The following is a 22,358-nucleotide window of genomic DNA, read 5'->3' on the forward strand; positions in this document are numbered from 1 at the left end:
CCTTGAACTGAGGTTGACGGGAGGATGAGACTGTGAACGAAAACGTAGATCAAAGAGCCAATCATCGTTGTGAATCGAGACTACCTTCCGGTTTTACGTTATTGAGCCTAAAGAAAGGTCAGCTAGAGATTACGGTTGCGAGGCAGCAACAAGTCAGTGACTCACGCTCGAACCAAGCAAGAGAAGTTCAAGATCAATGACAGCGAGACCTATCTTTCACTGTTTTCACTCTTCAGCACGAATTGGTTTCAGGACTTCGAGTCTCAGATTTCAAGCCTCGCAATTCCGCAACATGGCTTCTTCACCAACGCCTCAGCCGGTTGAGGGCTCTGGTTACAAACCTAGATATATCGATGTATGTCAATCACCCTATGTATCCGTATCCGTATCCAATATCAGATCCCGTTAACACTTAGCGTTACCAGTAGATCGGTATCAACTTGACCGATCCCATCTTCCGAGGCAAATACCACGGCAAAGAGCGACACCCCGATGATCTCGATGCTATTATCGGAAGAGCCCGCGAAGTTGGTTGTACAAAACTGATAGTGACCGGCTCAGACCTTGGCAACTCTCGAGATGCCCTCACCCTTGCCAAAGATTATCGTAATCTCACCCCTGCTTGTCAATCTGATAACGCGACTAACACCACCCACAGCCGGAACTATATTCAGCACTGCAGGCATTCATCCCTGTAGCAGCTCTGTCTTCAGTGAAGCGGGTCCTTCTCACGAGTCTGAGCACACAACACCATGTGATCCCGATCCTTCAGCTCCGGTCTCGGAAGAGCACCCCCCTTGCCCAACAAAGACCGGTAAACTCATCAGAGACTTGACCTCTTTGGTGACAGAGGCCCAAGCATCAAGCCAGAAGAGCCTTGTGGCTATGGGTGAGTTTGGCCTTGACTATGATCGACTGCATTACTGTTCGATGAGCATCCAGCTCCATTCTTTTGCAGCTCAGCTCCAGGTTGCTGCGTCGATATCTCCTCAGCTTCCCCTGTTCCTCCACTCTCGCGCCGCCCACAATGATTTTGTCCGGCTTCTGAAGGAGGCTTTTGGTGAGAAGCTGGAGAAGCTGGAGAAGGGCGGCGTAGTGCATAGTTTCACTGGCACAGCTGAGGAGATGCGCGAGTTGATGGACTTGGGTCTCTACATTGGCATCAATGGATGCAGCTTCAAGACTGCAGAGAACTGTGCTGTTGTCAAGGAAGTTCACCTCGACCGTCTTATGATTGAGACCGATGGACCATGGTGTGAGGTGCGACCAAGCCACGAGGGCTACAAGTATCTTATCGAGAAGAAAGAGACGCCCAATACCGAGAACCAACAGAATGGGACTGCCGCTGCCGCTGAGTCTACGCAAAAACCGCAAAAGCAGTCGAAGAAGAACCAGAAGAAAGAGCCCGAGGTACCGGAACGATACAAAACTGTCAAGAAGGAGAAGTGGGAAGAGGGAGCCATGGTCAAGGGACGCAACGAACCTTGTAATATCGAGCGTGTCGCCAAGATTATTGCAGGTATCAAGGGAGTTAGTATCGAGGAAGTTTGTGAAGCTGCATGGAAGAACACAGTGACAGTCTTCGGACTTGAAGAGAGCTAAGAATTGGCTGACCAGTCGTGCTGTCATGGGGGTATCAAATAGAGAAGAAAAGACATAGACCATGCGCCATTATAGATCCAACATTTGTTTCACATCCCCGAGCCCTTGTATCCACGTATTCTTCCATGCCTCACAAGTCCTGTTGTTACACCCTCTTCTCCTGTCATCCACCCCGGCATCCGCTCTCCATCTATTATGCCAGCCTCTACAAGTTGCCGTACGCCAGCCCATACATGCGTTCCAGAAAATGTAACTTTGATAGTCGGTGTCCATCGATCTGAAGAGGTGGCATCGTCGTTGTCTTCCTCTGCTGCGATATTCGCCTCTCGAATAACAGCGGTAATCTTGCTCTTTCGCCGATTCTTGCTCCCTGTCGTGGCACCATCTTCATTCTCTTCTGCATCACCAGTATCTTCACTTACAGAAGGAAATGGATCCTGTATGACGATGTCAACCTTTTCCACCCCTTTACCATCAGTGACAAGACCTGAATCGCCGAACCGAGCCTTGGCAACCAATTTCGATTTTTTTGCAACTCGTTCAGATTCAGCGAATGACACTCCTCGCTTGAGACCGAGACTTGAGGACGATGATTCTCGAGATAGGGGTGGCGTTGGAATAACGGTGTCCAATGGAGATATCTTTGTGGCTTCATTGGAATAAATGCTCCAGCCACCTCCTGCGGAGTTTGTGCGTCCAGATCCCTTCTTTTCTAGAAGTGCATCCAAGTTCTTGCTTTGAAGGTTTCCTGATTTGAGAGTGTATCGTTCACGTGGGCGTGAGAGAGCCTTGGGTACCCCATCCACGATTAAGCTGTGTAAGCTCTTGGACTCTCCTGAGCCAGTGTTGCCTGTAGCCTGCGATTTCGTAATGTACAAAGCAGGCGATCCATCAGGAAACGCAATGTACACTGTCCTTGAAGAGTCGAAGTTTGTTGCTGTGCCATTTGGGTTTCGACTTGAAAGAGCAAAATCCGTGTTGTAGGGTGAATCTATGACAAGAATGCGCAGCAGTAGAACGGGTATGGCCGTAGGTCGGTGAAAGTGATAATGTGCCTTGACGTCAGGTAGCACATGGGTTTGAAGATTTTGGAGAAACGTTGATGGATGAAACCGAGGTACTGTCAAACTTTCTTGGTCGACTCTGAGTACCTGGTCCTCACCGGCATCTTGTGAAGGCTGCTTTAGAGGCAGAATCTGATATGCTGACCATTTTTGAGACGTCGGGTTCTGTTCGAAATAAGCCATGTCGGCCATGGCTAGTTGATATAATGTCAGGCCAAGTCTCCAATCGCCCTCAACAATACGACTGACAACATCTCTCTTTGACCCTTTTTGATGCTGCATATCGAGATAAAGTTGTTGTAATTCGCCAATACTTTGACAAGGGGGGTAAAGATCGTCATTTTCTCCATCGTCGTCTTCATCCCTCCTCTCGATGTAAGGAATAGAATTCGGAAGACTCTCATCGTCAAGCCAGTCTAGTGCCAGGGAAATAAGAGACTCTCGAGAGAGTCTATTGAGACTCTTTACAACAGCAGGATTAGATGCATCAACTCGCAATGATGATGGAAGCCTGGACTTTGTTGGGATAGAGTAGCGGGCCATTGTTGTTTGTTTGGTTGTTTGTGTTTACAATGGTAAAGTCACAGTACCCATTTGAGATGTTGAACAAGGCATGCGTTGAGCAAAAGCGCAAGGCTTGTCCCCTTGATTATCGTCTAACTGGATTGGGTTGATCAATTGGTCCTTCAGGCAAATGAAGTCGATAAACAATGCTTGAACGCTTCGATAACACGCGATATTCGCTTTGGAGTCGCGTCTCAAACCAACTCCAATCAATCAAGCACTATTGAATGCACGGACCAGCGATGTGTATCGGACAGAACATCTTGTAATCCGATCACGTGAACTATCACGTGAGATATAATTGCCATCCTCCTACATACAACTTGAACTACGGTGTAGGGATTCACAGAGTGTGAAAATCGGTGAAATTCTCAATTTGCCTGAACAGCTTCAGAGTGCATTTGCCGCTTGTCTTCGGGCAGGAAATGCTCCTTTCATAAGAAGTTGAAACCGACGACTCGGCTCTAACGATGGGTCGACTCGGACATGATCGTGAGCCGACTGGGAGAAGCTAGTTGATTGGTTCAGACTTTCCAGTGCCTCATGGCTTCTTGTCACAGAACCAGACCAGATAACCGCGGTTCCACTACCAAGGGGTAGCATTGGCATTCACAGGTTTGGTTCCGACGCGATGACGGGCTGACTACAGAGTCCAATTAGCCCTGATGGAATTTACCATCGGAAGTCATCACTCATCTTGACCTCGATGTAATGGGGCAAATCATTGACGACACCCGCGGGCCGTGCTGGGAATTGATTTTCTGCTGTCTTTCGAGAACTCTCTCTGGATTGGCTTCACAAATGCCCCCACGTAGTCGATGGGCAGGGGCTATGACGTTTCGACAGGATCCTGCAGATCTTCCGGCAGATTTTTCAAGACGGGCTAAGGATTGAAGGAACAAACGCATCAAGGATCGTGCAGTGCAATACAAGTGATGCCCTTGATGCCTCACAAGGAACACCAACTCCGAGGTGTAGCGGAGTGCAATAAGCCCGTGGTAAGCCTATCTCCAGAGCCTCAATAATATGTGTCATAATTTTATTCTAGTGACCTAGGGCCGCAGACAAGCGAGTCGTTATTCAAGACGGGGACACTTACTTTTTGGAGATTGAATGAGAAGGATTTCCACAAGAGATCCATTTCATTCCTGGGGCCCCAATTTTGACGGGGAGTTCGGGAAATGTCCGGATCCTGGGACTCGACATCGGCTCAACTCAAAGGAATCTCGCCGACCAACAAGAAGCTACGTATCACTTGAACCAAGAGGTTTACGGTTGGATCATGATTGACTTGACTTTGCCCACGCGCAAGCAAGGGATGACCTCCACTCGGTTCCAGCTTGCAGCCGCAAAAGCGCACGAGGGACCCTTGAGGCGGGATCATATGCAACCCAACAAGTAAAGACGAGGACCTGTCAGCATGTCTGGGACTATCACACTGCATGAGTGTGATGAAGACCGTTAACCATGTATACAAGTGGGGGGCTAGCCTAGAAACCTGTACAAGAACAGTGTCGTTGTTTTGCTTCTGAACTTGGATGCTTGGTCTCGAGCAGACGAAGGTATCTTTCCAGTAACTTGAGCTTCCTTTCAATTCCGAGGTTCAACTGCCGAATTTTAAAATGAAATAACCTTTGTGCGTGAATTCTGTTCACCGATTATTCGGCTCAGCGCAAAAAACTAGAGTTAGTGAAAACCAAAACAACAGACTTGTTACGATACGGTTAGTTGAGTTTATTCGACTGAGCCAAAGAGCCTAACGAACTCCCCGAACCTGCCCGGAATCGCCACCTGCAGAACAGCAAAAACGTTGCGGTGGCTTGGCCGATCGTATTTTCACGTTCCATGGCGCTCCAATTTTGCTGTTGTGTCGGGTGAAGCTCCCTGTCGGCTGTGACACCAATGCCAAAAGATGCAGGAGTGGAGTGTCTCTTTGTCGCAGTTCATCCCTTTTGAGGTAAAGGAGAGCAAGCTAACCTAGGGGAGGAAAGAAAACACAGGACCTTGACTGTAGATGACAAAAAGACTTAGGTAATATAGCCTAAGCTTAGGATAGCTTTTACTGAGTTTATTTTGACACCCTATATTGAGGTTCGCTGTTTTCTTGCCCCCGAGGGCTAACCCACGCTCGTGTGATAATTTGTGAGATAATCACTCATTAACTAGGATTGAGGGATTGGTGTTTTGACAAGAACGCCTCACATTCCGAAGCGGAGAAGGGACCGCAAGGAATAAGGACAACCCACGTTTTCAGATGAAAGCGAGAAAATCTGCAGATGAACGACAGGGGGCGGGGAGTTGAATTTCCACCGTGGCTGATTTTGTGTCCACTAGGTACGGATAGAGTAAAATTATGTATGCGCTGTTCACACAAAGAATATTGCCAAGTGCAGTGTTTGAAGTGATGAGTTGCTTGACAGTTTATCAATATCAACAGATATTCGTATTCATTCCGTGTGCTCTGTAGAGAAACTCCGTATTACTTACATCACAATTAACAGCCTGAACTGTCGTCGCCTGAGGTAGCCGTCCCCCTGTACCATTTGAGGGCTGGTGTGACTCTCTGGTTGGTGGTTGGCGTGGGGGATGAGAGGGGAAAATCCATGACGGCTGGAACCACCATCTGCGTGATTGTTAAGCAAGCCGACGGTCTGCAGGTAATACTCGCTCGGGGAAGCTTGGTAATCAGATTCTACTATGAACTACCTATGAGCCTACCGATCATGAATACCAGTTGAGAGATGTTGAGTTGCAAAACGGGCAATGAATTGGGTTCTGAATAGAGTTCTACAATAAATCAGATAGCAACAACAAAGAATAGGTCGCAAACCAACATAACAAATCATCCTGAGATGAGTATTGCGACATTCAAAGACCGTGGTGCTATTCGCCGAAGGGACCCATGTTCTAGGCTCACTTCAATCTCATCGCCAATACTCCGTACCTACTCCGTACATCCATTACAACCAACCTAACCCACTAAACCTCTAGGGGATGCCACCCACAATCCCACGAATTGTCCAGTGACTGCCCTCAGCTCACTACCCACTCTCCCGTGGCTTCGGCGGCAATCGGCCTCAACTCGCAAGTTACCTACCTTCCATTAGCATCCACTTTGAGAAAACCGACTTGACTGCCCGTTCTTTCTTCCTCCACTTCCTCCCCTCAAGTTCCCCCAGAATCAACCTCGGAATACATTCACTGTTAAATTTCGACACTGGATTTCGACCACAATACCACCGACGACTGCCCAAGTACATCACCGACTTCGACAGCCATCGATTTGTGATTGTGGCTGTTACTGTCTTTATTGAGTCACCAGGGCCCTGCTGCAAATTTGTCCATAAAAAACCCCGCCCATTCTCGCTGAGCCGCTTTCGGAACCGGTACCGAACGAAAAACGTCGACCATCGATTGAAGGGGCAACGAGGAATTCATATTGTTATTGGAGAAAGCATTGAAAGAAAGAGTTATCAATCTCGATTAAATCGCCGAAATGTCAAACTTCAACGGTCGTCGCGGCCCCAATGTGTCGCAGTATCTGCGCGACCTCAACGCCATCAACCGTCAGGAGACTGCCCACGAAGAGCCTTTCAACATGGAGGAGGATCTCGCTCTTTTTACCAATACTCAGTTCTTCGATTTTGAGACGAACCAGACCACCGATTATCAGGCTCAACCTCTGAAGGTTGATATCGAGGCTGCTCAAAGCACCTCGCCTTCTGATGGAATGACCCCGGCCCCCTCTGTTGTTGGTGACATCAACCCCAACAGCTTTGATTTCATTCAGGGTGAGTTTCTGCTATCTCTGCAGTATGGTATTTGTTTCCCTATGGCCGCGCCAGTTTGAAAAGAGCAGTTGGAAGCATGGAAAATGAGACAAAGATCGAGCCAAGACGGTAGCATTAGTTTCGGCATAAAGCAGAGATTTTGTTCATCAATTTCTATGCAGATATGCCGAAGATGTGCTGATATCCGTCTTGCTTCATTTTTGTTGTCGCTCATGGTTTTCCCTTCTCTCCTCCAGACGTATGGCCACTATCCAAGCGGATAGTCAAAATCTTGGCCTCATACACCCTGACCCTGAATACGGCAGTGAACAGCATTTCTACTGCTTTACTGGATATTAACCTTACTACCCCCACCTTCCGTTGAGAGCCCTGCTCCCGATGTGCATCACGCCCTTCTGTCATTGGGGACAAGTTGTCCCCTGACGCAAGTCTACTTGAGTGTGGCCCGCCTGGGATCCCCAGCTCGATATCAGTGGCTGGAAGGTGGTGGTGTCTATGGTGCAATATCTCGTGATTTGCCGGCACTGATCACGACATCGACCTACACCCCTGCACCTCACAACCACTTCCCAAGTTGGGAAAGCCTGCTTCCCCAGGCCTCAAGGGCCTATGCAAGACTATCTGTTACTCTTCAACTCTCAATGTCTACTATCTTCTCGTCTTCGTCATGATACTTGACTCTCCTCGACATCAACTGACCACATTACGATGGCAGGCGATTTTAGCTTCCCCGACTTTACCAGTACCTACCCATCCACTCCTTTGAACGGCTTCGCGGATGGTGCCCAGAACTTCCCATCTATGCAGCCAAACGCCCCCACGGGCTATCAGCCCGTCCAGCAACAGCAACAAGCCTCCCACTACGGTCAGCAGGCTACTCCTCAACCTTCAACTGAGAAGCGTGGCTCTGAGAGTGGCCCTGGTGCCGGCCGCGGAAGCCTCAACTTTGAGGAAGCCTCTCGCCATGCTGCCGAGGAGGACAAGCGAAGACGCAACACTGCTGCTAGTGCTCGTTTCCGCATCAAGAAGAAGCAGCGCGAGCAAGCCCTCGAGAAGTCCGCCAAGGAGATGTCCGAGAAGGTTTCCGTCCTAGAGAGCAAAGTCCAACAGCTTGAGATGGAGAACAAGTGGCTCAAGAACCTTCTTGTTGAAAAGAACGAAGGCAACGATGAGATCGTCACATTATGGAAGGAGTTTGCCGCGTCCAAGTCTACCGACAAGTCCGAGTCAAAAGCTAAGTCCGCCGTCAAGGAGGAGACAAGGTGATCCGACGTATAGCGTTGGGGAAGACAATACGGCGACAAAGACGGGCGGCGTTCTGGCTCGGAGCATCTGGGGAAGGCAATGTGGCGTTTAATTCTGATCTTTTCAACAATGTCTGGGATACATGGTGTATGATGATGGGGCACTGAGGCTAGCCATCAAGGCTGCCTTGTATGGTGCACAACCTAAAATATCGCGAGGTTTCGTGAGGTGACGTTCAGTGGATGACGATATGATGGATATGCATGGTTGTTTGAAGGCGACTGATAGAGACCAGTGCCTGTCTTCGGATGACAGGACTAACTGGGAGGGCTTTTTTGTTTTGCAATGATATCAACGGGTATACGATACATCGTTCCGTGACTAGTTTCTTAAGATTCAACACGTTCAAAAAGTCTAGTTTGCCTGTGTCTGTGAGAAGAGTCGTAATGTCATCCATTGCATCTAGTTTCCGGCATCTTCATCGCATTATCCGAACATCCGAGGGCTTCTATTATTCCTCATAGCATTAAATCGCCCTCATTTATCGGCATTGGTGTCTGACTTTTGCTCCTCCTCCGCTTTCTTAGCCTTGAGAACGTCCATCCTCTCCTTGTTCCTCTTTCCCAACAATCTCAACGTCTGCGCTCTCTCATGCTCAGTCATACCCGCCCAGTTTCCAATCCTGCCCATAGTTCCATCTGTGTTTACCACGAGCGGGCCCATGGCGTCGAGCTTAACAGACTCGCCCACGCGAAGAGACGTCACGTCATCGCCCTGGTCTGCGGCGGCATGTTCTGGGGCTGGAAGAGGAAGTGGTGTCTTGTTGGCGTCCTTAGCTTCGCTGGACCCTGTCTGTGTTTGCTGATCGTTGCTTGACATTGTACTGGAGAAGCGAGGTGCAAATGTAGTGTTGTATGGACGAGTGATTGTAAGACGTGGGAGCCGCTTGAGCATAATGTGGGTGAGTTGGTATGGCTTCACTCGGTGAGTGAGAGTGATTTGTGAGTAGACCAAAGCACGGAACTCTCACTATATGATAAGTCTTGGTTTGAATAGACCGACTTCTTATGAGTCTGACCGAGTCTGGGGGGTTCTACTGAAGGATTATTATACTGAAAAGTTAAAGGACAATGTGAGAGTGTAGTGGAATAAAGTTGACTAGGCGGAGGATAGAAAAAAATGGAAACCGATAGAGTAGACCAGCCACTAAGAATCCCTGCGCCAATTCTAGAACTAAGGTAGGTAGCCGCTCGATTGTCTTCCATATTCCAACACTCAAACAACCAGAATAGATCGAGATTCATGATATAATTATCATAAGATATCTGAAAACAGTTTATCATACTGGTAGTGCTTTGCCGAATTTCCCCTCGTTAGAAGCATTACAGTTGTTCGTACTGGCCAACTAGTCTACCAGAACACCACAAACTACTAACCTACATACAGTTACAGTGGGGGGGACTTGACCTCACATCAAGAACTATCCACAGCGGGTATCGTCCTTTCGGCCATTTTTGCTTGTTTTATATAGAGATCGGGACTTTTGAGCGAGATGTGCGGGTAGATCTACGCCTCAGTGCAATGTCGCCATCACCCGAACTTCTGATAGGATTATCACTTTTGAAAGGCTAACTCAGGGTCTCATCCAAGCGGGAGCAGGGGCGATGACGAGCTAAGCTGGATGAGGGGACTTGAGGGCGGCAAAAGGCGTGATAGATGCAGCTGCAGAGATGCGGCGGTCTAGAGTTCCTGTGTGTCGTCTTTTTATGCTCAGCGTGGGGTAACTTGCCAAAAGGGTGCGATGGATAGAGTATGTAGTCAGACCATGATCGAGTGATAGAGGACTAATCGTGGGGTTTCAAATGATATCAAAGAGCCCGAGACAATGACATTTCATTAGGAGAATAACGATGAATGCAAGTGCCTGAGACGACCTAACAGACCCCTCCATCTATCAAAGGATGATTTCTTCCAATACTATTTCTTGTGTCACCTCAGCTTAACTCATATTCAGCTACATACATTTGCCATGCATGACAGTCGTGACTGCATATCTGCTGTCTCTGTGAGATAATACTCTCTGTGAGATGTCTCAAAACCGTCAAAGCGCAAAGCTCCTCCACAACCCGGCTCAGGCAATAAAACAACACATAACTCATGTGGCCGAGCCAAACTTCAAGCAAGCCAAGTATTGATTCGTTTAGGAGAAGACTTAGTTGAGCTTTCGGTGCCTACAGCGTGTTAGCTCTGTAACTACTATGACGAGATATTGGTGGGAGTAGAACTCACTTCTGAACAACACGTTCAATGGCGTCCATTCCCATCTTTAGAACGTCCATGCGGGGACCGTAGGAGAGTCGAACGAAGTGATGGCAGGGAGAGTCGAAAAGATCACGACGGCGTGAAGGGTTAAGATCGAAAAAGATTCCAGGCACCACAATAACCTTCTCAGCAAGACAGGCCTGGAAGAAGTTGAGGCCATCGGAGATGGACTCGGGAAGACCCTCGAGGTTGAGCCAACTGAGAATCGTTTAGAGTCGATTAAATGGCCAAGTAGGTGTAGTGACTTACAGGTAGAATGTCGAATCCGGCACGTACTTGATGACGAACCCCATCTCCCGCAGGCGTCGTACAACGAAGTCACGCTTATCCTAGGAACAGTGAGCTTTCCGTGTTCTCTTGATGCGCCTCGCAGGACCTACTCTGAAGTGAGACTGAAGGTGAATCATCTCTTTCTTGACCAAACTGGGCTCAAGCATAGGAATAGCAGCTTCCTGGAAAGGATGAGAGGCACCACCGTCCAGGTAAGAACCGCATGAACCGATGCTACAAGTATGTCAGTCATATATGGCAGAAAAGGGGCACCAACAAAAATGACTCAAAAAGTTCAGAGAAAATTCATAGTAGGACGTACGCATTGATATATTCTGGCAGGACAAAATTAGTGTCTTTTCCTGGTGCGTGGATTGTTTGATGCGCTTACCCTTGGGTCCCAGGATCCAAGCAATTCTCCAACCGGGCAGACGAAAACGCTTGGTGAGACCATCGATGATCAGAACATCATCTTCGTCGACGTCATCCACGTTCTCAGCCGCTGAGATGGTCGACCCATCGCAATTCGATGTGTAGTTGTATCCCGAGTAGAACTCGTCGCTGATGAATGTGGCTCTGTCTCGACAGATGTCCTGGATCTCCGCAAGTTCCGGGTTGGCGATAACACGGCCGGTGGGGTTACGAGGGTTAGAGGTAAGAATGACAGAGGTACCGCGGGCAATTTCCTCGGCAATCTTGTCAGGGTGAATGTGGTAGCCGTCCTCTTCAGCCAGAGGGACGGGAATGGCGGCAAACTGTGAGATTTCGTCAGCACCCCACCACCAAGCATAGGTTTTTCGCTAGAGTAAAACGCACGTTCTTGAAAAGACTCAGCATCTCATTGTAAGCCGTGTAGTCGGGCAAGAAGAAAGACAGGTATGAGTTGCCGAGAACCGCGGCGATACGGATGAGACCAGCACGGCCACCAGGAACGATAGCTACGTTCTCCCAGGTGTATTGACTCTCCTTACCCTGACGGTGTTCCTCATTGTAAAGTTTGGCAACCGCCTCTCTCAAGGGTTTGATACCAGCGGTAGGGCCATACTCTCGGCCAGCCATTGAAATGTTGATAGTCTCGGGTCGGGGGAAACAGCCCTCAATATCATCCTCGACTTCAGGGGCACCCTGGCCAAGGTTGGCCCATGATTCAGGATCCTCGAGGTATCCATACTCAGAGGCTCGCTCTGTACACCAGATAACACCAGTGGATGATCGGCTGGCATCGAGACCAGCATGAGGCATGTGTCCCTCATGAGCATTTCGGAACTGACGATGAACCTTGGATTGGAATTCTAACAAGATATTGAATTAGTATAATGTGATTGGGTACAGTTATTTTCACACAATATCTCTATCGCGTTGGGGAGTTGAATTATGACGTTGTGGGGCAACTCAGAGCTGTAGCTGCAGCCAAGCTCCTGTATAGCTCATGTAAGGCGGATTTGGAGGGGTTCAGTCCATGGAGGGGCAAAACGGCAGGGATTGTGAGGGACAGAGAGGGGAAGACCGCATCGGTGGCGCCGGTAGTGAGAGTGAAAAGGCGGGACGGTGAGGGGAGGTAAGAAAACGGTGAAGAGAGTAGACGAGGCTTTGGTTGTTGATTTATCGTAGACAACTCGTCAAGTTGGAGAATGTGGTGTTGAAGTAGTTCGAGCAACTCCTTCAAGATAGAGGTGCAACGTTATAGCGAGAAGCCAAGCTCCGGAACAAACAAGCCACAGACGAGACACAAATGCTTACCGTTGGTTGAAGGCTCAGTCGTACTGAAACGTCGAGTGAGCGTCTTGGGTGCGCCAGTATGGCGGTTGATAGAGAACTTGCGTCCACTGAAAGACATGATGGCGATGCGAGAGAGGGATAAAGAGAAGAGAGTTGATGAAAGGTTGGAGTAGTATTTGATTAGGTAGTAGTAGTGGTGGTAGTAGAGGTGGTGGTTCCTAGCAGGACCAGGTTAGGTAATGGGAAGCTGGCAATATGGCTCTAGTGAGGCGGCCCAGTCATGCAAGTCACAATAGTCGCGACAGCCGGATCAAGATGTCGGCAGGGGAAGAGATGGTCTATCTCAGGAAGAGGAGAAAGAAGGGAGAGAGAGGAAGAAAACTCAGTGTGGATGTTTACGGGGGATTGGATATAAGTGCAAAAAAATCCAGTAATGGCCTTGGTCACTAAAGCACAGAAAAATTCGGGGGTGGGACCTTTTAGGTTGCCTCTCCAGGTACTGTACCACAGCAGGAAGAAAAGCAGAAGAAAGGAAAGAAAAGAGGCCATTCAGCGACCAGAAACTGTAAACAGTGCCTTGTCAATTGGTCTGTGAGGCCCCAGGAGCCAGGTGAGCATTGACCTGGGGCTGCAAGGTGAAGGAGGTGGTGAAGAAAAGAGCTGCAATTGGATTGGATTGGATGGGATTGGGCTGGATTGTATCCGTATGCATCATGCATTACCCGTAACGGAAAACGGCATCTCTAGAGTCAATTCTTTGGCTGCGTAATTATCGCGTTGCGTGTCGAGGTAACCAAGCTTCGCCCCAAGATCCAACATGATCGCCAAACAGCTCACACCGAGTGTCCAAAGCAGGACGCATAATCTCTCAAGCATGCCACTATTCGCAGCTTTGACGTTCCATTACAGCGTCAATCCTGGGGTAGATGGCCCCCCTTTTCGCTGCCTGATACGACATGTCATGTCGTTTGAAAGTCGAGACGCTTCTCTAACAGATATGCACGTTACCAGCTCTGTCCAATCATTGGAGTTTTGTCCTACTTTTTCAAGTTTTCTCTTTCTATCATCTGGCCCCCGCGCAATTATTTGAAAGCTCCTCACCTCAATGGCAAGCAAAGTGACGTACTGCTACTGTCCATTAATGCTAGCTCAAGAGCTTAGGTGGGGGTAGCATTGAGGTGAGCAAGGAATTCACCTCAGTGTACGGAGTAACCTGGGTAGTCAGAATAATAAGTTTATTTCCTATTATTCCTTCGTTCAACTTCTCTTCCCTCATATCCTGCCCAATCTCAACCTAACCGGGACGTTTGAGTCCGGCCAAGACCCGCAAACATTGGCATTGTGACGATCTCAGAGGGTCTAGCCTCGATATCGTTACCTAAAACCCCAGTTTGGCCTCTTCCCTTACCCACAGTGTCTCCGACCCCAGGACAGCGAGTCAACAACACCAACTGGTCCGGAGCTTGGACTGCCGGCCCGGCCCCCTAGCTTCAACTCCAACTCCAACCATCAACTCCAACACAGTCAGAACCTCAGGGCTGGTGTCTTTCGTCCTTTCCATGTGGAATGTCGCGCATCAGATCAAAGGGGAAGCTCGGTGAGAACCCGAGCCCGAAACACTCTAGAAGCTCGCTAGAACATCCAGAACAAGATATCTTGTCCTGATAGAGCACATGGAAGCAGCCCGGTTGGTCCCGATCTCGCGGGTCCGTGAGCCTCGAGAGGCCACTTACAACTTGTCGAATCATGAGACAGACACGTTACCAAGACATCGTGTGGAACGTTTTCGATACCGACGAGGGTTGGTATCTCCATGCTCACCGTGCTCACCTAGACTGCGCCGCGGAACGAGTCGGCCTCGCCGTATAACGGCGATACGCGCCGAGACTGCTTTGATTATTCGCGCAAACGCATTGAGCTGACAGGCATGAAAGACAGGAGTAGTTGAGATACGTAGCAATATTTCCTGAGTTGGCAATACCAAAGTCTTGGCAAGAACTTATATGGATCGGCGAAGCTCTAGGGTACTATATTTAATAATGCTTCTCTGTGTTTACAACCGGTTTGCTTTACTTGACAATATCTTAACAAACATAGGCCAAAGCAACAGTACAGGCAAGAAAGGAAGATAGCGTTCAAGATTGTGTGCTCAGGTTTGTTTTAGTACGTAATACACTCATTCATGCCAAGTTTCCTGATATTTGATCCACATAAACACAATTCACCAGCGATGGATTTTACACGAATCCATATGATAAAAACACCGTATATCCTAGGCACTACTAAATCATACCTCTTATATACGAGACTGCCTATCGCACCCAGGTCCCTATCCATACCTTCACTGACAAATAACAGGAAAATCGCGATATATGGCTGCAATAATCGCGGTGAGATCCAATGAAACTCACCCGGCCGTGCCATGAAGGCTTGACGAATGTCGCAGAAAAACAGCCCTCCTGTCTGGTCAGGTAGTGATTGCTGCACACAATCACGAGTGCATGCTCGACACCAGCGATGAGCTCCACGAAGTGCCTGTCCATGGCACCTATTTTAACAAGGCCTGGACACCAGGAAATGGGGTGTCGAAGGTGACAAATGGGGATATGAGGATTGTCCGACAATATGTGCGTGCCAGCCGCCTCTTTATCCCCCGAGACGGAGCAAAGCATATGCCAGACCATCTGCCAGTCGAGATCCCCGGAGAAAACCTGCAGTCTATGTGGGTATTTCGGGGATCGCCATCCAGCATGTGTTTATGTAGGACAAGGCCAAGGTCAACGAGGTCTCATTCACGGACAACACGGAAAGATTCGACTCGAGAACTGAGCCTCCCAACTTCGTGGCGGGGATCAACACAATATTCCAGGAAGGTTGCACTGTGTTCGGAAAAATTTCCCGGCTTCAACGATTTGTGAAGGATAAGGTCGCAGTTTTCGAGGAGCAACCAGCGCCAATGGCAAGACTCGTGCACCAGAACAACCGAGTCCTGCAATATCTTCCCGTTGAACCTCTTCAAAACCTCAAGGTCAGCGATGACGCCGGGCACCAACCGTCACATCGTACCTTTTCCCACAGAAACGGCATAGATACGCATTGGATGTATCATGCGACACCATTAGGGATCGTTGAGCCCCCTAAGGAGCTCATCGACAGACTCATTATCTTCTTGTAAATACATCCTGTGGGCTCGATACCAACAAAGCCGGTAGCCACGTTGTCTACCTATACTTGATGGCTGAGAACTCTGATAATCTGGAGTCGGAGGTGTTGGACGAATGCCAGCAGTTGACCTGGAGATGACCAGGCGATTGGGCTGGAGACAGATGGGAGCATTGAGGCGCAGGTGCCACTCGACCATACTTTGTCCTCACCTCGAAACGAGGAACAAGATGAGATTCAAGTTGGCACTCCGACTAGAAAAGAATATCGAAGACTTGATCTAAGACACAAACCAAATGGCGTTCAAGTGGGACGGCATGATCCACGAGCTCATGAATGCAATGGCCGAGGGAAGTCTACCAAAGGTGGGTGATATAGAATCGCTCACGGCCAACGGCACCACAACACAGGAAACGACTACCGACCCAGAGGAGCCTCCCGTGTCGTCCGATGAGCTTTTGGACGCCCAAGAACTAGAAACCTTGGACCCGAACCGAGCGCACCAATACCACGACGCAACCACCGCCAACTGGAAGCCCCTGATCGACGCACTCAATGTAGGAGGCCAATCCAGGCGGAGGTTTTGTCAATGGTCGAAACCCTGAGGGACGACTTCGGCGAGGGGGCAGCAGATGGCGCCCGTCTCTCAAGGGTAGATCCTAATGAGTTTGACAAAACAACCAAGGTCCGGCTCATGTCGAGACTTCTTAGTGTCATTGCACGCTTAGCGGCAGTGTTTATCCGCCGATGAGGAGGGTGAAATAGATGTGGTTCAATCCTGACTCAAGTTACCATCGGGATAGGACATGAAATTAGAATAGAAATCATGAACCTTAGACCTCACGTATCTAGCCTTAGGATATTTAGCTAAATCTTTTATGATTTTAGGATAATCTTAGGCCTAAATTTAGCAAAGATTATTCCCATTGTTCACCCTTTCAGCGCGGAGTTGTGATGATAGTTTGCATAAGTCTCCTTGGTAACCCATCAGGAATGTTCTCCAAGGCAGTGAATTAGAAAGTCTCATGAACTTGTGAGAGTGTAATCAGAAAATCGGTGGTTGTTTTCTTCCAAAGGGTGAGTCTTTTGCAGTGCCATGTTAGAGGTATCCTGACGAGCAGTCAGAAATTCTTCCCTGCTTAGAGACGAAAACAAGATTATCAGTGCTGAAGCCTCGAGAGGTCAGTCTCTTTTGGGAGAGGAATACAAACTGCCTCAAAGTCGACTAGGGATTGATTTCATAACATACCTGACATACAGAACTCAAAGATTGCATCCTCTTAAACTAGGCATTGATAGTAGTCTCCTTTCGTACTCAGTCTCAGAACTAAGTTTCCAGAGAGCTTTAGTAGAAGCCGAGGCAATCCAGACATAACATGGTCTAATGCATCTAGGTTCATCTTTGATAACAAAGCCTTGGGCAGTCGCTTATCGCCATGATTTGATCATGTCTCTTGGAAGGATCAGCATGGATGACACTGGAAGATCAAAGACTCGTTCATCATATCAGTGGTGCATTCGAAGACATAGCCTTTGTTGAAGTTTGAGGGGAAGCGATCACAGAGAAGAAACCTATTGCTTCAGGAGACCAAATTTTGAACTCCCTTTGTACTAACACTTCAAATAATAGAAGGTCATTCTTCAGGAGGTCCTGCAGCTCATGGACCTCATCCAGGAATGGAATGAATGACCTTGTGAGGATGTGAACATCCAGGCACGAGGCAACACCGACCTGCACCTTCCAAAAATCATGTCACTCGAGGGGAAGGTGCTCAAGCTCTCCACCTTACTTCATTTGCACCGCGCACAAATTTCTCCTTTCACCTTTACACATTTGATCTTCTCCTGTTTGAGAAACCTGAATGAAAAGAACCATCTCTACCTTCGGTAATTCTGAGCTCCTTCACTGGTATTGCCAGCTGTCCCCTGAAGCGCGAAAGAAAGTATCCCCTCCAGCACAACAGACTCCGTCGTAAAAAAAAAAAAAAAACCCCGTGAACGACTCGTCAATATCAGGAGAACATTTCAAGAACAAGACAAGCAACTCAGAGGCGCCTTGCTTCAAACGGAACAGAACTCGACCCAAACCGAACACAACCATTTAGTGGAGTTACGACACCAATATCATCAACAGAGACGCACGAATTTTGAACGAGAAACACAATGGATCATATTGAGTCAGATTTGGAGAGCGTCTTGATCAAACTAGAAGGCCCCCAGTCGATTACAACAGCCGAATTTGACCTGATCGCCCAACACCCTGAGTGGTTCACCACACTGGGCGAACGCGAGCGACTAGCTTTGTCTGAGTCCCGTGCTCTTCAACTTCTCGAGGAAATCCCGAGCGACTATGAAGTTTACCCTGGTCAGTATGCACAGATAGATCACTATCTCACAAGACATGGGCAGTTACAGCGAATGATAGACGCTTCCAAGATGATGCAGCGTCTTTGGGCTCGGCAGAAGGCAGACGATGAGGAGGCTGGACTGATTACCCCTACTATTGAAGATAGGCCTCATACATGGACTGAAGACCTGGCTACCTTTGCAAGAGGCTGTCTCAAAGCTCTCAGCGGTGAAATCGTCGACGTTGATGATGATATGGACGGATCACATTCCGGAACTGAGCACGAGGAAGGCACTTGTGTGAGTCCTGATCTTCCGGAAATCATCACCTTGTCACCTGAGTTCGCGAGACATATGCGAGATCGGATCCGCAACCTCCCTTGCCGAGCTGTCGAATGGAAATGCATTCTGAAAATATTGGGAGCACCGGCACCGGTGAAAGACGAGGTTTTACTTGCCATCAGAACCATAATGTGTGGTTTGGTGGAAGAGCTTATTCAAGCAAGGTCAATGTTGGAAAACCGCAGGCGTGGACTTTCTTCCAAGAATCAAGCAACTGTCATGCTTCAAGCACCAACCCATCTGGCCCGGATGGTTGGTGTTCTGGATATTGAGAAAGATGGGAAGATCGACTCATATGCAGAGTGGAAAAGTCTGGAGAAGGGTTTCCCTGCCAGGTACAAAGGCTTTTGGAGCGACATTGACTGTCTGTGGCCACTCTTGGCGGATATACGGGCTTGGAGCGTTATCAGTCGAAATCTCCACAACATCTACCAGTCGGAGGTATGCAGAAATCAAGTAGAACTCCTTCTAAAGTTCTCAGTTGATTTGCGTACCACCCTATTTGATCGCCATTCGAAGGGTCTTCCCCATTCTGAGTCTAGCTGAACGTCGGCCAACAGTCAAACGTTGGCAACATGCACTTCTTAAACCCAGAAAATCCAAGGATGCAAGCCCTCACCATATTCTTCATGTCACACAGTCGATTTGTTCTCAAGGCTTCAAATCTCGGGCTTAAAGTATACCATCACAAGCTACCAACAACTTCGTCAACATGGAATAAGCACAAGAGCATATAGAGCTTAGGAGACTTAACACGAGTGCCATAGCACATTTTCATCTAAAGTAAAGCATATCTCACGTGAAACATGCTATTAATAGTCTCTAGTAATTCAGCAACAAAGAGGTTATAGACCTTAGTAGAGTTGAGGATGACAGATGACAGGAGTAAAGAGCCCCCCTTCTATACATAAGGATACCGATCTTAACCTATTACTATGGAATTCAAAACGTAACAGAGGCATATATTATGTTAAAAAGTAAGGTAAATAGCTTGTATGACTGGAAGAGAGAAGGGGAAGACGGACGGTTGATTTATTAAAGGCCGACAACCGGTCCTGATTCCTTCCAATGCAGCATGGCCAAGTGTTTCCGTAAAAGGTAAAAAACAAGGAGTAAGGGAAAAGGGCGTAGCTGGCGCTAAGAACCTTCAACACATGAAGCATGGGCAGAAACAAAAACGGGTGATGTAAAGACGAGAGCGCAGCCGCATGGAACTTCTGGCACTATAAGAGTGGGAGCATCGATAAAGAAATAGAAATGAAGATGAACATCAAGAGCATTACTTAAACAGGCCGAATGTCAAACTCGGGGCGGGTGTGTCTAGTTGGAGCCCTACCTACTCGGGAGTGTTTTTGGGGTCCTTCTCGGGCTGCAGGTGGAGGAGAGTCAAGATCTAATCGGTATATTCACTCGCAGAATCATAAGCGTAAAAACAGACCTATGACATGGACAATGCCATCGATAGTCATGCTGGCTTCAGCAATGTTGGTGGCACATACACACATTCGCTTTGTGCTCTGTTGAAGCACTCGACTCTTCTGGTGCTCCGGTAGCTGAGAGTAAAGCGGCAAGAACTGCAAGCCCCTTGTGTTTTTGCGAAGCAGGAGACAGGCTTCCTCGCATTCGGCTGCGGATGAAAAAACATGAGGGTATCTCCATCCTCCTCCCTTTCGTGGATACATTTGACCAGATTCAGGGCCGCATTGAAGACTCCCAGAATAGGTTCATTGATGTATGTGATCTGGGCGGGAATGGTTCTGGCCACTGAGTTCAAAGTAAGTGGCCTTTTTGTCGCCGAAGTAGTCGAGGAACCTTTGGGCGCCTGGTGTAGCCAACACGGCCACTACTTTGAGGTCGGTACGCTGGGAGATTGCCACTTTTAGCAGGACAAGCAGCATGTCAGTTACCAATTCACGCTCGTGAGTTTCGTCTATGATAATGCAGGCCTGTTACGATTAGTGATACTGAAGGCAAGGAACTGTGGGCAAGGCATTACAAAGTCATTGCAGTTTGGCTGTTCCCTAGCAGCCTGCAACAGCGTTCTATCCGTCATGTAAAGCAGCTTAGTCCGATCATGTCGATGCTTGTTAAACCGCACAGCGAATCCAACCTCTGCTCCGACTCTACAGTCGGCTGACAGGCAGAACAGGACCAGGCCTGACATAGATATCGCGACAGACCTGTATCACCTTTACACATGACAGTACATATTCAACAGCGCTATTCGGACGCAAAACTCTCTATATACCCGGTTCCTCATTTTGAGGTGCCGGAATGCCTCCATGTCCTTGTTATACAGCCCAGCATAAGGTTTCCAGATCTTGAGCTTTGTTTATTCTCACTTTCATTCATAGACATGATAGGTGGTGTCTGAATCTTATAAAATATGCATCAGAGGACATTTCAAGAGAAGTTCCAAAGCCTCGAGCCAAACACAGTGAGCTTCTGAAGAGGGAGAGTGCCCCTTGAATTACACCGGATAGCTCGCCCACTGGGTGTTTTGTCGGCAATTCACGTCTAAAGAAGTCGTAGAATCTACAGTGAATACTCATAAAGTGAGCTGCAGGTTCCTTAATATGAGTCATAAACTAACTTCTCCTAACTCTGTCACAAACAAATTGTATTGAAGAGGATGTCGTGAATTTTGTAACCAATACGCTCCGTACGTACGGTAATAAGCCATATCTAAAGCACAGCTTTGGTGATGTATTCGAGGTTATAACAAATCAGTAAGACATGGGGGATGAAGGGGCGTCAGTGAGTCACCTCCGTTCGGTTGTTCTTTGTGGTATTCCTGAGTTGTCGTCTTTCTTTCACGGTGGGTTCCAAGTGGCCATGTTCACTTTTGAGTTTTCTCAACACTCAAAGTTGAATCTAATAAATAGGTAGATATCCAGAAAATTCGTGAACTCTCCAAAGCTAGATTTCGATGAACTTTCTCAAAATGACTTATAAAGGGCATAGACTTTTCACGATGGACCGTGTAATTTACAAGTTCTCTTTCCTTTTGTCGAATGTTTTTTTTGACTCAATGTCTTTAATGTCCCGACTTACACAGTCTCAGTCAATACTCAGTTTGGACGCCCATAACATACAATCCAAGACTATGGAGGATAATCAAGAACCACTATTAACCGCAGACATGGCAGTCGGTGCTGTTACTGTCGAGGCTCCCGTGGATGAGCCCAAGAAAGGCAGAGTGTTGGTCCTCAATGGGTTGCCAGGCACGGGGAAAACAAGCATTGTGAAGAACCTCAAAGAACGACTCCCCGGCCAGAAGACCCAGATAGTCGACAGTCCCATTATGGCTGGACCATTTTGCGCTCACGCATATCAGCGAGAGTATCGATCAGCCTACCTTCATGAGATCCGAAGATTGGCAGACCAGGGCTACACTATCCTGGTGACAGCTTCTCTGGCGAACAACATATCGAGCCAACGAGTTATTCAAGACATTCTTGAAGTTGTCTGCGGGAAAGACGTCTCCTTGTTCTGGATCAACATCAGCCGCCAAGGGGTTGTACAAGATCAACAAATATCGAACTTAACCCGGTTAGCGAACGGCGAGTCGAAGGCAGAAAAGTCCGATGTCTTGCCAGCCACCGCCGAACAAGGCCAACTTGTTCTTCCCTCAAGCCTGGGGCATAAGCTGGATGGTAGCAGCTTGATCACTCGAGTGATGAATCTGGGGAATGACCTCGAGGAGGCAGTTAAGAAGGTATCGGAGGTTATGGCCCGAGAGGAATGAGACAACATTGGCTTTGGTTTTTCTTCTGTTCTTTTACGTGGGAGGCTTGGAGTCTGGGCATTTCACGATATCCCGGTTCTGTTCTTTGGCATACCGTTGATACCACACACAAGCACATTTGCTGGATTTCGGATCACACATGAGACAGTACAAATGAACAATAGTGCAAATTAGAAATACAGA

General features: G+C 48.1%; 9 protein-coding genes across 9 annotated transcripts; 6 read left to right on the forward strand and 3 right to left on the reverse strand.

Moving 5' to 3' along the window:
• Nucleotides 1–292: 292 nt before the first annotated feature.
• On the forward strand, nt 293–1,602 carry J7337_006881 (uncharacterized protein; the record flags this gene model as incomplete). Its single annotated transcript, XM_044824540.1, has 3 exons — nt 293–355; nt 429–606; nt 659–1,602. The coding sequence occupies 3 exons, from the start codon at nt 293–295 to the stop codon at nt 1,600–1,602; spliced, it is 1,185 nt and encodes a 394-aa protein (XP_044680197.1).
• Nucleotides 1,603–1,691: 89 nt separating this feature from the next.
• Nucleotides 1,692–3,209, reverse strand: J7337_006882 (uncharacterized protein; the record flags this gene model as incomplete). Its single annotated transcript, XM_044824541.1, has 1 exon — nt 1,692–3,209. The coding sequence occupies one exon, from the start codon at nt 3,207–3,209 to the stop codon at nt 1,692–1,694; it is 1,518 nt and encodes a 505-aa protein (XP_044680198.1).
• A 3,517-nt stretch (nt 3,210–6,726) lies between these two features.
• Nucleotides 6,727–8,287, forward strand: J7337_006883 (uncharacterized protein; the record flags this gene model as incomplete). The annotated part of the gene is made up of 2 exons (XM_044824542.1): nt 6,727–7,021; nt 7,737–8,287. 2 exons carry the CDS (start codon nt 6,727–6,729, stop codon nt 8,285–8,287), a joined length of 846 nt encoding a protein of 281 aa, XP_044680199.1.
• A 516-nt stretch (nt 8,288–8,803) lies between these two features.
• On the reverse strand, nt 8,804–9,220 carry J7337_006884 (uncharacterized protein; the record flags this gene model as incomplete). The annotated part of the gene is made up of 1 exon (XM_044824543.1): nt 8,804–9,220. One exon carries the CDS (start codon nt 9,218–9,220, stop codon nt 8,804–8,806), a length of 417 nt encoding a protein of 138 aa, XP_044680200.1.
• A 1,258-nt stretch (nt 9,221–10,478) lies between these two features.
• On the reverse strand, nt 10,479–12,695 carry J7337_006885 (uncharacterized protein; the record flags this gene model as incomplete). Its single annotated transcript, XM_044824544.1, has 8 exons — nt 10,479–10,497; nt 10,556–10,786; nt 10,838–10,917; nt 10,969–11,092; nt 11,181–11,193; nt 11,250–11,613; nt 11,675–12,150; nt 12,599–12,695. The coding sequence occupies 8 exons, from the start codon at nt 12,693–12,695 to the stop codon at nt 10,479–10,481; spliced, it is 1,404 nt and encodes a 467-aa protein (XP_044680201.1).
• A 2,383-nt stretch (nt 12,696–15,078) lies between these two features.
• J7337_006886 (uncharacterized protein) lies at nt 15,079–15,752 on the forward strand (the record flags this gene model as incomplete). The annotated part of the gene is made up of 2 exons (XM_044824545.1): nt 15,079–15,303; nt 15,342–15,752. 2 exons carry the CDS (start codon nt 15,079–15,081, stop codon nt 15,750–15,752), a joined length of 636 nt encoding a protein of 211 aa, XP_044680202.1.
• Nucleotides 15,753–16,035: 283 nt separating this feature from the next.
• Nucleotides 16,036–16,644, forward strand: J7337_006887 (uncharacterized protein; the record flags this gene model as incomplete). Its single annotated transcript, XM_044824546.1, has 2 exons — nt 16,036–16,296; nt 16,639–16,644. The coding sequence occupies 2 exons, from the start codon at nt 16,036–16,038 to the stop codon at nt 16,642–16,644; spliced, it is 267 nt and encodes an 88-aa protein (XP_044680203.1).
• A 1,258-nt stretch (nt 16,645–17,902) lies between these two features.
• Nucleotides 17,903–18,973, forward strand: J7337_006888 (uncharacterized protein; the record flags this gene model as incomplete). The annotated part of the gene is made up of 1 exon (XM_044824547.1): nt 17,903–18,973. The coding sequence occupies one exon, from the start codon at nt 17,903–17,905 to the stop codon at nt 18,971–18,973; it is 1,071 nt and encodes a 356-aa protein (XP_044680204.1).
• A 2,560-nt stretch (nt 18,974–21,533) lies between these two features.
• On the forward strand, nt 21,534–22,175 carry J7337_006889 (uncharacterized protein; the record flags this gene model as incomplete). Its single annotated transcript, XM_044824548.1, has 1 exon — nt 21,534–22,175. The coding sequence occupies one exon, from the start codon at nt 21,534–21,536 to the stop codon at nt 22,173–22,175; it is 642 nt and encodes a 213-aa protein (XP_044680205.1).
• Between the last annotated feature and the right edge of the window lie 183 nt (nt 22,176–22,358).

This window comes from Fusarium musae, chromosome 5, assembly GCF_019915245.1.
Source record: "Fusarium musae strain F31 chromosome 5, whole genome shotgun sequence".
Classification (NCBI taxonomy): domain Eukaryota; kingdom Fungi; phylum Ascomycota; class Sordariomycetes; order Hypocreales; family Nectriaceae; genus Fusarium; species Fusarium musae.